The 17,513-nt window shown below is 40.1% G+C and overlaps 2 protein-coding genes across 2 annotated transcripts in view; one reads left to right on the top strand and one right to left on the bottom strand.

Moving 5' to 3' along the window:
- Positions 1-7,175, bottom strand: part of susd6 (sushi domain containing 6) — a 31,419-nt gene extending 24,244 nt beyond the window's left edge. The window contains exons 1-2 of the mRNA XM_080513673.1: positions 7,004-7,175; positions 590-775 (exon numbers count right to left, since the gene is read on the bottom strand). Of these exons, the coding sequence (XP_080369799.1) occupies positions 590-734 (145 nt within the window). The 5' untranslated portion in view covers positions 735-775; positions 7,004-7,175. The remainder of the gene's footprint in view (positions 1-589; positions 776-7,003) is intronic.
- A 5,420-nt stretch (positions 7,176-12,595) lies between these two features.
- Positions 12,596-15,834, top strand: acot20 (acyl-CoA thioesterase 20). The gene is made up of 3 exons (XM_080513707.1): positions 12,596-13,116; positions 13,213-13,415; positions 14,612-15,834. Exons 1-3 carry the CDS (start codon positions 12,660-12,662, stop codon positions 15,200-15,202), a joined length of 1,251 nt encoding a protein of 416 aa, XP_080369833.1. The 5' UTR covers positions 12,596-12,659; the 3' UTR covers positions 15,203-15,834.
- The last annotated feature ends 1,679 nt before the right edge of the window (positions 15,835-17,513 follow it).

Here is a 17,513-nt window from a genome sequence, read left to right as displayed (position 1 = left end):
CATCAACGCTGCACTATTTTAGAACAAACAGAGGATACAAGTTATAACGGTCCTGTATTTCTCGATAGGCAGTATGATTACTTTAACCTGCACATGAGGATGCAAGTTAGACAATAATCGAGTCTCTCTGAAAGTCTGATACTAAACTCAGCAAGACATATAAACCTGATGCCAAGGTTGCGGTGAGGCTCAGGCCAGAGTTAGTTAGCCATGCTTAAAGCCCTCAGAGGACGTTAAATGTCACGCTTGATTGAAACCTTATGACAGCATTGTGACCGCAGACAACAAAATCTCTCTATCTCACTCAGTAGTGGAGAAAACTGTTGTGACTCATTAGGACAGTGAATGAATTTGCACTGTGTGTAGGCATGAGCTGCTGCTCTGAGGCGGAGAAACCTGACCGAGCCAAGGGTAAAAGAAGCCAATTTAATCTAACTGACCTGCGAGATGAGGGGAAAATAACCTCAATCAATTCACGGGGGACAGGCAAAGATGGCAGCCTATTCGATGTGCATCATGTGTGAGCATAGACATAGATGAGAAAAAAAACGTGTGTGTGTGAGTGTGTGTGTGTGTGTGCGTGTCTTACCTAATGCGTGGCCATGAGGGAGCAGGACGAAGAGGAGGAGGAGCGCGGAGGCCGCCAGCCTGCGGGCTCGAGAGGAGGAGGAGGTAGAGGAAGAAGAGGAGGAGGACAAGGCTCTCGTCTGAAACGCTACCATTCCATCGCACATCTTTTCCTCTGACAACCAGGGAGAGTCCTCTACGGCTTAACCTGTCCAGGCCACACATAGAGGAAGGGACACAGAGGGAGGGGGGAGGGAGGACACGGATTACTATCAACATTCAGCACGGATTACGTAACCAGAAGCAACACAGAGCGACAGGAGGGAATCGAGAGGGATAGACTGAAAAAAATAACAGTGACCGGGAAAAGGCTTGAGCTGCATGTCATCAAGCAGAATTACTTTGCTGATAGCAGCAACATCCATGACTCTCGGAGTGTATCACTTTCATATATATTGCGACCAGAATCACATTTGAATAGGGCATCGTTTGATCTCTCCACTGTCTCAATTACAAACCCCTGTACATGATGTAAGGGGGAAACAGATTACTGGTAATGATGACGTAGCAACATCAAGGGGAAAGAGGCGAACAAAGGGTCAGCACAAAAAGTCAATATTGATTACAACTGGAACTAGATCGTGTCGACGTCAGCTAAACTTTGGCGAGCTTATATATTTCTTTTAGACCGATAATAAATGTATACAAACACATCAGTAACAAGATTCTTGTTGCATGATGGCTGCCGTACTTTGGACTGACATCGCCCATATAACTTTATGACACATTGTTCTTGAAGAAAAATATTGGCCCATAATATCAGTCTATGGAGTTTTGAATGCTGTCAATGCAAAACATGCCCCATGCCGGGTAGTTCAACAGTAAAATGTGTGGTTGCTTTTTGAAATTGGAAGATGAATAAAACAAAACAAACACAAAAATATGCACAGAAACGAAATAATTCTGGTGTCACTCTGCAAACATGTCTTCATGGTATACAACACAGTGTGCTGAAAAAGCATTTGTTGGTTGATTGGAAGGACACAAAGAAACGTACAGTATAATTATGAGAACAAGATGCAGGTGCACATAGTGTCAGCCATTGAAACAGCAGTGGCTATCTTTTATTAAATTTTTTTATTAAACTAATTGGCAGGCAGGAACAGACACGGGGTCCATTACAGTTCCAAAAGGCTGCAGAGCAAATGCCTCCAGTAATGGCATGGCTGCACTCAGAAAGCCGCAAATTTGATTGTTGCATGGCCACTGGCACCACCACACACAATCCGGATGCTGACAAGAGAGGAACGATAAAACAAACATGCACACATGACTGGAAGATACAAACTGCATGGCATGGTCTTATCAGTTTAATATTTTATTTAGATAAGTATTTGCAAGTCGGTATACTTGAGTAACCCTTTGGATGTCTTAAATAAAGTTAAACAATACTATTATAACCAAATAAAAAAATTCTGATTTGCTCTCTGAGGTGGTGGGCGGCATGGTAAACTGTTTGGCAGCCTCGCGTCTGTCGATCTGACCCAGGGCAGCTGTGGCGTACCAACATCAAGTATGGAGTGAATTAATAATGCAATGTAAGTGCTTTAAGTTCCCAGAAAAAAAAAAAAAACAATCTATAAAAGCCATGCATTATTATGTTTAATAATCTCTCTCTCAATAATGACATAAATATCTCAATAAATAGCAGAGTTGTATTTACCATCTTCCTACACTCAGGTGTACTGAACTTGAACTTTTCAGGCGACTAATGATATGGGAAATCCAAATTAACCAGCAATTTCCAACACGCACAAATCCTGTCCCCCACTGCTGCGACCTTTCTGGTGTCCCCAGGAGTCGTACGCAGAGGCATACCTGCCTCTGACAAGGCCCAGTGGGAGAGAGTGACGTAAGTCAGTTTTGGCAGGACAGTCTGAGTCCTGCATGGAGCCAAAGGGCAGCCAGTCAAAAGCACATGCGGAGGACCTGTGCAAGCCATTTGATACATAGATGCTCTGTCATACAAAAGGACCTTTACTATTTCTAGAAGGTATGTGTGAAAGACGGATGTCTTGGAAACATCAAGGACAAACAAAAGTCAGAACTTGAGCGAGGAAGGCATGTGTTGGGGTGGAAATATCCGCTTGGGATAGCATATATAATGCAGGACTGACCTCCCAAAGAGCTGAGGGCAGACTATTGACCAGCCAGTGCATTTGCAAAGTGAAAACTTAAGCAGAATTATCTTAATTGCTTCCACACAAAATAGTATGAGAAAGGACAAAGACATCAACATAATGCTAAGATCCCCAACAAAATATGGCATCCAATTAGCTGGATATCTCTGAGCCTTATAATAATATTTGCTGATTTTTATTGCACTGACTTTATGGTCCTGACTTCATTTGATTAGCAACACAGTAAGCAGCTCGACAGCAGACAGCAGAGAGACACTTTCATTCTGGATGTCAACCTAACCTGCGACTGTGTGCGCTTCCTGTCACATGCTGCCAAAGCAATGTGCTAGACAAATAACATTAAAGAAGCTATTTTCAACTTCAAGACATTTCACTTCCTGGAACACCATTTTGTATCTGACAGCTGCATGTAGCCAGGTGACCAGAGGCTTTTAGATCATCTTGATCGCAATGAAAGACAAGCCGTTTTATAACCATTTGAGCCGTTGGTAAAGTAGGACTCTATTGTAACTGATATTAAAGTGCAAGTCCAGACAAAGAAGAAACCAATAAAAATGCAAAAAGTGAAAGTATGTGTAACCCACAGAGCAAGAAACCGCGGCATCATAGGAGAAAAAAAATCCAAAACAAAACAGACGTCCAGGTTCCATAGTAAACAAACGGTGAAAATGACCTTCTTTAACAATTTTTAAATGCGTATACTTTGAGAACGCAATTACTCACATTAACATCTGATGGATCTGTGACACGTGGACATAAAGTGGGGGACTGCACATTAAGCCATAAAAAAAGAAAGAAAAAAAAAACCCCACACACAAAAACAAAACAGGTGTTTCCAGTTAAACAATTAGGTTTCAATGGAGTAGTACAGTATAGCGTACAACTTTTAAACTGCCACTCAGTGACAGTATTTCAGGACACTCTTGTGGTTTTTACGATCGTCGCACCTGAAACTGCTAAGTTAGGTTCTGCCTACACAAAACAACCACAAAACAGTGACTGCGCAATGTAAAACTGTATGCGTGAGTACATGATTAATTACTAGCAACGCGCCACTGACATTTAACACTTCAAGGCATATAAACAATTCTAAGGTTAATGAGTAACTCAAGGAACCTAAGTGGAACATCACCACTGGACACTGACATACATAACTGCTGTAGCTTGGAACATAGATCCCCTTTTTAACTTCCCATTTTGCCTCTTTTACATGAGTCACGCTGAGTAATTTGTGACCATTACCATAATCATCAGTGTCTCGCCATTGACCAAGCAGGACTGGGCAATTCAGCAGAGTTTCTGACAAACACAACAGCTAAAAACCACTTATTTCATCAAGAAGCAGGAATCATTATCATGTCAAAGCAAATCAGAGGCAGAACAAGGGAAGAGTGTCTGACTGGGGGCTTGCAAACTCAACTTTTTGGTGTAGGAATTTTGACCTTTTCTTAGCTTTCAAATATAAAAAAGCGACTTGAATACAGCACCTAATTTAAAAACAAAACACAATATAAACAACAGTGCTAAATTAGGTGTTGCCTTTGCACAATCTCTAGGCTAACCTGTGGGCCAGTACATCAACAAAGTGGAGGTTTTAAAGACATAAATGCTTTGCCTGTTAAGTCCTTTACTTGGGGGGGAAAAAACTCTGCAACCCTCCACTTCAGAAACCAATGAGACACCCAGCCAGCCAGCAGGCTGCTACTGCAGTTTTTCAGCTGCCCGGGGCTCCTGGAATGCAAAGGGAGCCAAGGAGAGCAGCAGCACAGGCATGTGTTGGGAACAGAGAGGACTCAGTGTGCCAAAGAAACAGCCAAGAGGAGATTTCCACCCGATAGGCCCCAGTGCTACTGCTGCTGGTAGAGCTTGCGTGGGCCTGTGCAGGGAGCCCAGAGATGGGGCTCTGCGTGGCAGCGGAGAAAGGACCCTTTGTTATTAAGTATTATGTATTAAGCCCCACAGTAACTCAGCATCTCTCTGTACTGCTGCAAAGAAGGGGGCAGAAACAGGAACAAAGGTGGAGGATTGGAATGACGCTTGTAATGAGACGGCAAAAACATGATACAAAACAAGATAACAGAGGAAAAACATGCAAAAATGACTGAAATATTCTCCCGCTGTGTTGACAGCGGGACAAGCAGGGTAATCTAAGAATGACACTGAAGGAGAATGAATTGTTCTTATTTTTGCTCAAAATGCATGTTTTCTTCTTACCATGTTGTCAAACACAACATTGCCACACGATTCAGCAGTGAATAATAAATATCCCTGCAGTTCCACAATGTCTTTGAAATTGAGAGCCACTAAATGCTGCACATCTTCGATTTATTCTGGGAAAGCTTGAGCATGTACAATGCGTGAAAACAAAACAAGCAATTTGGAACAATGGTGGTCTAATGGGTGATTGTGGTGTTGGGAAAATAATTCTGATTATTTTACCAGGCTCGTCAAAGTATCCCTGCAAAACCACTAATATCGGGTATTGTTTGGCATTCATAAGACCATGCCAACCATACAGTTAATATATATAAAAATAATACAAGTGAGCAAACCAATCATGGGTTATTCCCATGTTGTCGTATAAAATTACAATAGTCTTCAGATACACCACAGAATGGATTTTTTAGAAACAAAGCTGAGCAATTTCTGAGAGCAAAAACATAATGACGGTCAGTGGAGAGTGTCCTGTTGGACAAAATATGCAAAGATGGGGACCGTGCTTACTGTGATGGCTGGTTTGAACGTAAATAGTCCGACTTTAAAGAAACAAAATAGATGGAGTTGTCTGAAGATACAAACACACTTGCAAGAATGATATATAATATTGTTTTAATAGCAGGAAACGGCACAGCAACATTAGATCTAGTTCATGTTTCCAACAAAAGTTACAGTGAATACATTATGTTCTTGTGTTAAAACGAGAACTATAATTGCTCCACGGTTATAATAAGCATGGGGAAGGGATAAATACATTGTCTTTATGACTTGTACCTACACAGACAGGGTGTCATGAGGTTGTTACTGTTTTTTTCTGGCCATCGTCTGTTATTCTGTCAACATGATTGAGTAAAAGATGAATTATCATTCTTTAATTTGTTACTAAATGAAAACTTGTGTGATAAGTTGCCTCGATAAAAGAGTGTAGGGCATTGTACTCAGGGTCTACTATTCGACTTGAGACTTCCATATCGTTGGCCCCAAAACAACAACAAAGAGTTGAACAAAGATATGATCAAAACACTTGTGGGCCTCACACAAGACACAAACTGTTATTCAAGAAGGAACATTGGGCTTCAATGTTTCCCTTGACTTTGTTCTCTAGAGTAAACACAACAATAGTTCACATCTGGACTTCCCTGCTCCTAGAAATGCCAAGTGTCAAATCTTTACCCTGCACTGCAAACAGGAAACGACCGAAACTTTTACTGGAACAAAGGCGAAGGAGTGGGAAATTACACTGTTGGGAAAGACCGAAAGCAACGCAGATCCTCAACAGTCTACAGCACATCACGGCTGCTGGATGTAACGTGGCCAACTGGCTCACGAGCTGGCCCGAAGCAGAGTCACACGCTCCGACACGTGCAACTGTACTGCGAGCTATTTAAACAAAGAGTGTGGTGGGCTGCCAGCGCGCGCGCGCGCACACACGCACAGACTCACGCACACACGCGAATAAAAACAAAGACAAAACCTCCACCAAAGTGACAGTCCAGCACGCACACATATCTGTGAAACCTCTGATCCACCTCCACTCCCACACAAGCGTCATAAAAGAATCCATTATGCGACAGAGGAGAACCTCTCGCTTCCTTGTACGGTTTATTGTTCACATGACCGAACGTAATAATACAGTAACCAAACAGCTGTTAACTATTAAGACACGGGACAGGCGAGCAACTGGGGATATTTCGTGTTTATATCTTGTCACTACGCACTTTGTCAAAGTGGGATAGTGAACTTGGAACACACGGCAGAGCTCACATAAACAAAAATACAACGTTTAGACAACAAAGATCGCGGCTAGCTTGGTGAACAACATTCGTTAGTTGAAAAAAGGAGAAAACTGACAGGCACTTGGCGGCTTTGCTTTTTTTTTTTTTTGTTAAACGATGGCACATTGTGGACATTTTCAATGTTATTGTGTATTAAGTAGAAAGCGAAAGGGTGAGCGAGAGCTCGTAGTGGCCTATGTGTGCTTAGCTTGCGAAAAAAACAAAAAAACCGATAAGACTCACCAACGTAAAGGTTACCAGTAGCGAGCCCTCCTCGCGCTCGGTTCACATTCGAGACATTAATGGTGACGTTATTGGAACCACTGAAGCCAGAATGGTGAAAAGATTCGGTTTAAAAAAAAAAAAATCCCTGCTTTCGTCGTGTAGTCCTGCTCGGTTCCGTGTCCGCGGCTCGCCAGCAGCTCTTTATTTGAGGTGAGCGGAAACACTCGCTGTGAGAACTCCACGGGGCTGCCCGCCTCTCTCTCGCGCGGTCTCCATGGCGACCTCGGGAAAAAGGGCGGATCCAAAAGCGCACGTCGCGACTTCCATATAAAAAAAGCACGAGATTTGATGAGAGGACAAAAGAACAAAAGCTGAAACATCATGACTGAGAACAATGACAACTGCAACGGCCTCAAGGCGGAGGATATATTATCAACTGCTGTTCATCAATTACTTTTAGGTTTTTGTAACTGGCATGACAGAAACAGAACTATGCTTGCTCTCATGCTCATTCAAGATTAATAAATATAAACAAACCACATTGGTATTGCACATTTGAGCAAAAAGGTAATTTAAAGTGCTTTACAAACATGCACAGTTGGCAAATATGAATAATAAAAAAGCAAAACAGAAATCAGGAAAAGGAAATAAAATAGTGACAGCGCTACAGAGATACAATGCAACATAACATATATAAGTATATAATAAGAAATGTTTTTGTCCCGCAATGGAGACATTTTCATTGTTGAAGGAGCAAGTGAACGGTAATATAACAATAGTAGCAAAATAAGAAGGAAGAATAATAATGAATATTAAATAATATATAAAAACAAGATTATTACTGTGAAAATAGTATGTGTTCATGCAAGATAATGTTGGTAGTGATTTGAAACATACTAGAGATTTCTTATTATTGCAGAGAATAAATGAATATTATATATTGCACATGAGAGAACGGAACGTGTGGTGTGTCATTTCTCTAAGTTCTCGTGTTTATGATTTATAATTTTAAGTCTGAGACAGACCTATTCATATATCTGTCACGATGATAAATACCTACTTTGATTACTAAAAGGCAGCAGCAAACAGAACAAATAACTAAAAGTTGGAGCTGTCCTGCAGTTCAGGGAGTTTGTTACAGATATTTTTTGCCTACAGATTAAAAGGAGGTATTGAGTTCTAAAGACCAGTAATATTTTAAAATCTATTACAACCAAGGCTACTGTAACCAGCAGCATTCACACTCTTTTACGCAAATAAAATAGTATATTACAAACACCAAAGAACAAATATGCAAAACAAAGCATCGTGGACACTGGATCAAATATATTAAAATTTTAATTGCAAAATTACATACACAATGTCATTGTAATCAACCTTTAATTTGATTCAATCAAAGGCAACAGTGAACAAACAATAGCCCAGTTCTGATTGAAAAGAATTGAGTGTTGTAGCAGACTGATTTTCTGTAATCTTGTCACTGACTTGTGGATCGTTATCTTAAATATTCCTTCGAGTTCATTTCCGACAATGGGGACAAAGCACATAGCAGGCCAAAACATGAGAACATGTACACCAGTACACTTATTTGTTCCATATCTTCCAAAACTCTTCCATATCTTTCAAAATTATATAATGTTTAATGTAATTTTATCAAAAGGTTTTTGTTTGATTTTTTGTCCATGCAATTCATTTTTGAGTTTATCGTAATATGAGTTGACATTTGTGTAATCATAGCAAACAACAAACAAAACAAATGTAGGTTGTTACAGCGATACTACAAATTGATTTAAATAACCATATCAATATTTAGGAATATTTCACAATTTACTTCTTACTGCATTCACAACATCATTACCAGTACTGCATTATTGAACACAACTTCAAGTGGTGTGTCTGCCGTGCCCTATTATCAGACCACCCAGTATTGCTTTGTTTCATTATAGACCCTTAGGTTGAAAAAAGTACATTGTCACAGTGTGCAGAGCCATTAGATTTTCTTTGAGATGAGTGGGTGTTAAACTGTAAAAGTGATAAATGGACAAAAACATGAGCTAAATGTCCTACGCCACTATTGCGTATTTTGTTATGAAATATACATTGCTGTTTAATATTTACATAATGCACTTGCAGATGGAGGATTGAGGCGAATGAGTGGGTGACATTTAAACTTTCATTCACACAGTGGAGAAGTAAAGGACAATTATTAAACCTAAAAGTGGTTCACTCATAATGTCAACAGCCACACTATGCATCACTGCAAAGGTGCAGTGAAAGAGGATCTGACTGTTTGTTTGTTTTTTTTCGAATTTCCTGCCTTCATGCCACATCCCCAGAGAGTTCATCGACTACTGCAAACACCTTACAGTTACAGAACAGTAAACATCGAATCAATCATGTCATGCACATTTATAGAATAATGGCTCTCCAGAGACTGAAGAAAATATGGATTTTTTTTGGATCGATAAAATACATAAGGCAGACTGGGAGACATACACCAGATTTCTATCTATCTATTGGTCAACTGCAGTCAAGATTTTGAAGATTTAGAAGAATGAGTTCACTCATATTATATATTAATTCGTATCTTATTTTCTTAGATTGCATCAGTAATCTGAACTTTTTAAAAGTAGGGAGGAATCAATACTCCAGTAATGACTAAAGAGGTTTCCTTTGAAGTGTAGGATTCACCCAGAAGGGCACAGAAGACCTGAATGCTGTCATGATGCTTCAATCTGGAAAAAAAAAGCTTTAGCATTTTATCAAGATTCAAGTTCACACAATATTGTCATCTGTTTCTGTTTCACTGCATATCTGTGAGATCCACTGTTTCACAGTCATTTTTACATCTTTGACATCCACCTTGTTTTTTTGTTTTTTTATTAATTCACCCATGTCCTGCCTTCAGGGTCCTCTCTGTTACTATCTGTTTTAAAATACATTTATAGATGTTTTAAAATTCAAGCAGAGGAGAAACTCTCACCTACTAACTGTGCCATAATGTTGGGTTTCTATAATAAAAATATCCGTGAATACTAACACAACCCTGAAGATGCACAAATGGCTATAGAGCATGGATCCTGTGAATTTGCTCATTAAAATGAAAATATATACAGTTAGGCGGTGGGACATAATCAGATCATCTTATTCACAAGAAACGACCTTCAGTGTAAATTAGTTTCCTATCAGAAGCCCATTGTTCCTGTCCTGCTGCCTATAATGATAAAGAAAGGACATGTTCTACCTACCATAGGTTACAACGTGTTCAGTGTACTCCAGAGATGGTCCCGTGGGACCCAATGCTCTGAATGTTTCAGAATCTCTCCTGCACCAATACACCTGGTTTCAATGAAGAAGTAGTTCCCAGGCCTCTGCAGAGATTTATATTGACCTATTTTCTCGAATCGGGTGTGTTGGAGCAAGGGGACATCTAAATCATGTTGGGTAGGGGTACTCCACGAGCAAAATCGGTGAAATATGTGCTGAGGACGACAGAATACATGTATAATGGAAAATGACAAAATCCAAACAGGAAGCCTTTCCCAGGGCTAAATCTGTGACAATGGTGACACCTCGTGGCTGCATTTATTTAATAATTTAGTGTATGGGTACGCAATTCTACTATATTTTCAAATACCCTGTCAAGATTGATTTTTGAAATTCTTACTATTATTCATTACATATGATTTATTGCATTCGTAGCTTCACACTCTCACCTGAGACTAAACTAATAAGTCTTCAATAATATGGACAGTTACACTACATATAGGGGCTACGAGCTATTCTCGTTCGGGTCTTGTGAAAGATTTAAATTTTGAGTGGAAATACGCGCTTAATAACATAACATTTTGATATTACGGGTGCAAAAAAAAGGGATACTATCACAGCACAAACACTCAGCAACACAAGTTAGTGTTAAACTTCTGTCCTCCCCCCGTTCTTTGTGAAAGTGGTTGCGTCCTCTTAGTCACTTCCGGTTCGGTGAGTACTGGCAAGACATGATTGTTGTCAATTTGATCGAGTGTTGAGTTGTTAGGATCTTTGTTAAAAAAAAAATAATGTATATACACTGTATTTATTCGAGTTGTCCTGAATCAAAGCAAGAAAAAAAAATTGCAGTTCAACTCAAGCTTGCAAAGTCGTTCGGTACTTTTACCAGTAACTTTTGTGTGGCGTTTGCCGGTTGCTTTACCTCTCGCCCCAACGAACTTTCACCAAGATAAACAGTACTGTCATGTTGTCCTTGTATGCACCTCTTCCCATCAGCTGAACATCGTTACAGCATTTCTATCTTTAGCTCCAAAATGTTGATCACATGCCGTCAAGTGTCAGGACATTCAGCTTGCCAAATGTGATTTATCCCGTCTCTTTTCCACCAGACTGAAGACCTCTACTATTGTCTTCGTGGTTCTGATCTGGGTGGTTAGTTTTAACAATCAGACGTTACTTGACCTAATTTCCCTCTTTTCTACGTGTGGATTTTCAATACACATGTATTCTGATGAATGGAAAGTCACTTACTACCGAAAATAACCCTGTATGTGACTTAAGTTTCAACTCTCCAAGTTTTTGCCTCGCATGTAAAGTCAATACTCATATGTAAGGCTGAAGTTTAGAATTTTCTTGAAAAATCAATTTTTATCAAATAAATGACTACCGGTACTTAAACTCGAAGATTCCAGAGCAAATTTCGTGTGCCTTCTTCTTCTTCTTCTTCTTCTTCTTCTTCTTCTTCTTCTTCTTCTTCTTCTTCACCCTTTGTGTAAATGAGGTTTCTCTTTCCTTGTGTTTGTGTGACTATGTCTCTTCTTGTTTGACTTGAGAGTCCTGGTTTTGCGTCTAATCAGCTGGGCTTGCCTTCACCTCCTTGCAACTCTTAGATTAGACGTCTCATATATTTCCCCTTTATCTTCCATCTGTCAACATATTTGTCCAGTCAGATGGAGGCCTACTGCCCCAGTTTGTGTTAACATGTACACAAACAACCAGGAGTCAGGAACTCATGACTTATACAAGCAACTGCCCGACTTCTGAACGCTTGCTTGTGGGAACAGCAGACTCACACGTTGTGTGTAAAATCAAGTTTCACAACACAAAGAAATCAAGATCATAGACTGAAGTGTTTGTTTATTTATCGCAAGTCATATTGTACTCAACAACATTGTTAGCACATTGCATATTTCACAAATATGGAACTACAACTGCTTTTGAATCATTACATTTACTATTGTACATCATTATTATATTCTATATATTGTCTTCTTCTTCTTCTTCTTCTTCTTCTTCTTCTTCTTCTTCTTCTTCTTCTTCTCTATATTTTATTCTATATATTATATTTATTATTATTATACATCAGTACTATTATATATTGACTTTGCCACTATAAAAAGTCTGCTATTTAATGTAAAACGTGTGCATGGGTCAGTATGTAAAATCCCTCACAGACATTATACAATATCTGCATTTTATTTTGTAATGAATGGGGCATCATTTATTGTCCCTCAATGAAAAAGACAGGATTTCTCCGTGTAAAATTAATGGTACTCTTTCCCCCTTTTTTCCCCCTTTGATTTCTTTGGCAGATGTAGAGAAACCACGACATTGCCAGAAAGACTGCAATCAAAGCCAAAGCAAAAGACCAAGTGATCCATTGTTACTATCCTGACCAGTTGAAATGGCGTATTCGCAGGCCCGCCTGAAAATTCTCCCCAGCGTTCGTTGTCTCTTTGATAAACTGGTGCAGATAAAAGTGGAGGGACTGGCTCCTCATAAACCAGTGGAGCTGAGGTCCAAACTGGTTGATGATAAAGGAGTCGTCTTCAGAGCTTCTGCCCGGTACAAAGCAGATGAAGCTGGCCTGGTGGATGTCTGCAGTTCACCTTCTCTGGGAGGGAGTTACAGGGGCGTTGAGCCAATGGGTTTGTTTTGGTCCATGGCGCCAGACACACCACACAGTAAGCTCCAGAAGAAGACTGTGCTCAGTCCAGCTGTGGTGGAGTTCGAAGCCCTGAATGGCGAGACTGGTGAGCTCTTAGCAACTGAAACCAACGAGAGAGGATACATGACCGAGGGAATGAAGAGAATACCACTGCAAGACGGCAGATTACGTGGAGTCCTCTTCATACCACCAGGTCAGAGATATCATGGTGGAACTGGAGCTCAGAAAACTAGAAAATCTGAGTTTTGTCATTATTTAACTTGAAGTTTCTTTCCAATCGTGTGTTTAGGAAAGGGTCCATTTCCAGGAATTTTGGATTTGTTCACCTTTGGTGGAGGTCTTACGGAGCCCAGAGCCAGCCTCTTGGCAGGTAAAGGATATGTTGTCCTGGCACTGGCCTATTACCGCTACCAGGATTTACCAAAATACCCAGAAAACTTTGATTTGGAGTATTTCGAAGAGGCTGTAACATATCTGAGGACACGACCAGAGGTTAGTATTTAAGATTAAAGCTGCTAAATCACATATCCTGTTTAATCTCTTGCAGACATACAGTATCATGTACTGTCTAAACAATGAAAGTGAGAATGAAGTGGGGCTACAGCAGAAACATATTTGTATTTACTGTCAGTGTTGCCACCTACTGGCATCCTTTGATATTGCAGTTGTGTGTTTGCATGCGCGTCACTAAACATAGTCATTAATTTATTCCTTATTTTATGCACTCATCATATATAAACTCAAAAGGTTCTGACATTTTGAAATGTCAATTGTGATAATTACGGTCACAAAAACACTCATCTTAAAGCACTCATGAACTATAAAGACAAACACTATACATTCTAAGTATTTGATTGTTACACTTTGTTTGTGTTTTTGGTTTTCAGCTAAAATTTCCACTTGAAATAAAATGACTGAAACATATAGTGGCCAATGTTAGGTTCTTCAGAACACTAGGGTGTACATTAAAACAATGATGAATTATGCTGTGTTGAATTCTGGAATTAGAGTGTTAAACAGGTTTATACGATTACAATTTTTCCGCTTGCTTGATGGGGGTTTGGATAAGTCTTGGACAAATAGTACCATGACTTAATTTGAACATACATCTAAAAATTACCGCCATTAATTTATTGAATGATTGAATGATTGTCCTATTTTAGAGCTGATTAACTTTTACTTTTATTTTTAAGTGATTGCTTAATATAGTATTTCTGTTGATTTTCACATTTTATCAGCCAAGCGAGTTTCAGAGTTCAATATATGTAATTGCAGCTTAAAACACTGTACTGAAATGCATATAATTACGTGCCTTAGACTTCAAACCTGATCTGTTCAAGCAATAATTCAAGTTTAAGATTAATTTCGTGAGTGTAGATTGGGACTTTGCACAGGTTTCATTATCCATATTGGTTGCAGTGTCATTCACAGATGTGTCCCCACCTCCTCAGAACACTATTAATTTGACATTTTTTATTTGGAGGAACACAACAGAGATTGACCTGTCTGAGTGACTTATGTACACATCACCTTTTCACCCTATAAGTCTCTGCCTGGTGTGTTTTTTTCCCCATTTTATCTGCAAACACATGTGACAATAAATGCCCTTTAGAAGGAATTATTTGCAGGGTTAGGGTTATCTACAACAAAAATCCAATGAATTATGAACACATTGTCTCTCTGTTCAGGTTACAGGACCCGGGGTTGGCGTCATATCTATTTCTCACAGTGGTGGCATGGCTTTATCAATGGCATCTTTTCTGTCTGGGATCTCAGCAACGATCTGTATCAATGGCTGCATTGCGAACACTGTGATTCCTGTACATTATAAAGACATGGTAATACCCCCCCTCCAACCTGTCATAGAGAATGTTACAATCACAGACTCTGGGCTGATAGATATACGCAATGCCTTAGCAGACCCTACCTCAGGAGAAAACCGAGCGTCTTTGATTCCAATCGAACGTGCCAGCTGCCAGTTCCTGTTTGCCGTTTCTGAAGACGACCACAACTGGAACAGTGCCTTTTTTGCCAAGCATGCTGCTGCGGTCCTCAGAGATCATGGCAAAGAGTCATTTCAGGTGGTTTCTTATCCAAATGCTGGACACTTTCTGGATGTCCCTCACATGCCTCATTGTCCTACTGGGTTTCACGCAGCTGTAGGGAGCGTTGTGTCTTTTGGAGGAGAGCCAAAAGCTCATTCTGAGGCTCAGCTGGACCTATGGGAAAGAGTTCAGGCTTTCTTCAAGAGCCACTTGCAGCACAAGAGCTCTTCTTAGCAAGCAATGCTGCATCAAGTCTGTCAAACATCAGTGAATGATTGTTGATGTTAGAGATGTACACAACCGGTAATTTTTAACACATGCAGCTGTTGAGGTGGGCATGAAAAGATACTGTATGAACACTTTTGTTTTGGATTATTCTACACCAAGCACATTCATCACTCCTTAGTTCCAAAATCAAACTGTTTCACAAGAGCAGAAGCCCGGCCGCTGCCATTATCATTATTAATTACACTTTCGCTTTTTCTAGTGTGACTGCTGGGAGAATGACCCACATTTCCCAGGCTCCAGACTGAAATGTCTCAGAATGTGTCGCACATGGTATGGCTTTAATCGGTAACTAATAAGATGGGAGGATTCATGTTAATTGTGAATGTTTTCTCCTTCTCCTGTTTCCCGTGTATTATTCTGAATGACCACTTGTAAGAACATATATTTGTTTTAGCATGTGAGGGCTCTTTAATAATCAATTGTATAAATAGAACATTTCAACTGGTGTATATATAAAGTGAAATGTATTTGTATATATAATCGATATAGTTTCTCTGTGTGTAAATATGTGTAGTAGTATATGTGTAGTAGTCTTTAACTATTTTGTGCAATGTGAAATTGCTGTTTTTCTGATTTAATTGTGGGATGAATAAAGTCTGATCTAATCTAATTATTAGAAGTCATGCAACCATCCACCTTCTACTATACTCACTTAATGAACATACTGAATACCAAAATAAAAAGTGCACACAGGGAGAACATGCAAACTGGGATATCACCCAAGCCTGGAATTGAACCTTGATTTTCTCGTCCTGACTAGATCGCACAGTTTTGCTAAGGTATTTTGTTTGCCATTAAACATGTTCTTTTTTGGCTCATTGCAAGAGTAGTGGATTTACTTTGATGATTTTGGATTCACTCTTTTCTTTCAACTATAAAACCTATAGAGTATGATTCAGACGAGTCCGACAAGCAGGGATCCCCCTCCTCCTGCTGAACTCGGTGTTAAGTCGCAGGCATGTCTTCAGATCAATATGAGTCATCAGTTGTTGTAATGAGGTGTCACCTTCATCTTCTGTGACGAGCCCTGGGATGAAAAGGTGTTTTCATACAGAGCTTCATCTTGGGTGTCTTTGGATCCTTATTCCCTGTCTTCTTATTGAAACGGGGGTCATACATGAGTTTGTTGTGCATTGCTAAAGTACGCCCTCACCTCTTTTTGGTATTTTTAGCGACCCAGAGAGGAATGTGATATACACTTGTGAGAGTCCAGACTGAACAACACAACAGCGGCAATGTATAGGAGGCGCCTCATGCAATCCACCATCCACTGCTTTATAAAACTTTAGGTTGCATAAGATAGGCTGAGGCCAGGAAGACAGGAGACATCCAGAGCAATGAGAGAAGGAAACCAATGCACACAGAGAAAATAAACCACACACAGAAAGGCTCCCAAGCATAGACTCAAGCCAAGGACATCAGAATGCACCACCTAATACCCCCACCCCTACATTTGACCACTGTTTTAGATCAACATCATGATTTAAAACAAAACAAGTGGAGTGTCATCTGATGTGGTGTATTTAAAAATAGATGTTTATTACAAATCGGATCAATACATATCAGTGAGTATTTATAGCCACACCGTCATTCACAAGATTGAGTGGAGTTTCTCAACACTCCAAGGGTGGGTTGGAGGAGGAAGAGGAGGAGGGGCTTTCCTCTTCAGTGTTGCACCTCATGCTGTGAAATATCCACTCGCAGTCTCCCCACACTAGTCTACCAATAAATAGCCTCTGACAGTGCGATTGGCAGCGACAGCAGGAGTAACAAGCCTGTCAGCTACAATATATATATATATATATATATTTTCTTTTTCGACAAGAGGTGATGGTCCGGTGTTCTCGGTGCTGCAGGCTTCATTCCCGGAATGGACACTTTACAATCAGCCAGTGTGGTTTGAAGTGTCAGAGGGCTGCATGCATGCATGCATCCATCCATCCGGCCATCCATCCATCCACACTGCGCACGGATCCCGGTCATCCCTGCCATGCGTCCGCGTCGGAACATTATCGAGCACTCGTCCCATCTCTCCATTTCCTTATGCGTTGATGTTTGATTATTTGACCATGCTATTTTTCTCTTATTCTTGATTTATCTGTCATATCCATATCCAAAGCACCCTGTCATTGCTGGCAGCCGTGCGCAATGCCTGCTTTATGTCCACCCTGCATCTCCATTCACATCCAAGCTGTGAAATGAAGATTTCCCTCTTTTAAGGCAACATCTCTACATGCAGAAACTGCCGGTCAGATAT

This window comes from Blennius ocellaris (genome assembly GCF_963422515.1).
Source record: "Blennius ocellaris genome assembly, chromosome: 18".
NCBI classification, from domain to species: domain Eukaryota; kingdom Metazoa; phylum Chordata; class Actinopteri; order Blenniiformes; family Blenniidae; genus Blennius; species Blennius ocellaris.
This window is presented reverse-complemented; position numbering and strand designations above follow the sequence as displayed.

Bases quoted from the DNA above. Each gene is read 5' to 3' on its own strand.
- acot20 (XM_080513707.1), top strand. From the start codon at position 12,660: ATGGCGTATTCGCAGGCCCGCCTGAAAATTCTCCCCAGCGTTCGTTGT. The intron at 13,117-13,212 runs GTCAGAGATATC...TCGTGTGTTTAG, and splicing joins AGTCCTCTTCATACCACCAG to GAAAGGGTCCATTTCCAGGA. The intron at 13,416-14,611 runs GTTAGTATTTAA...CTCTCTGTTCAG, and splicing joins ATCTGAGGACACGACCAGAG to GTTACAGGACCCGGGGTTGG.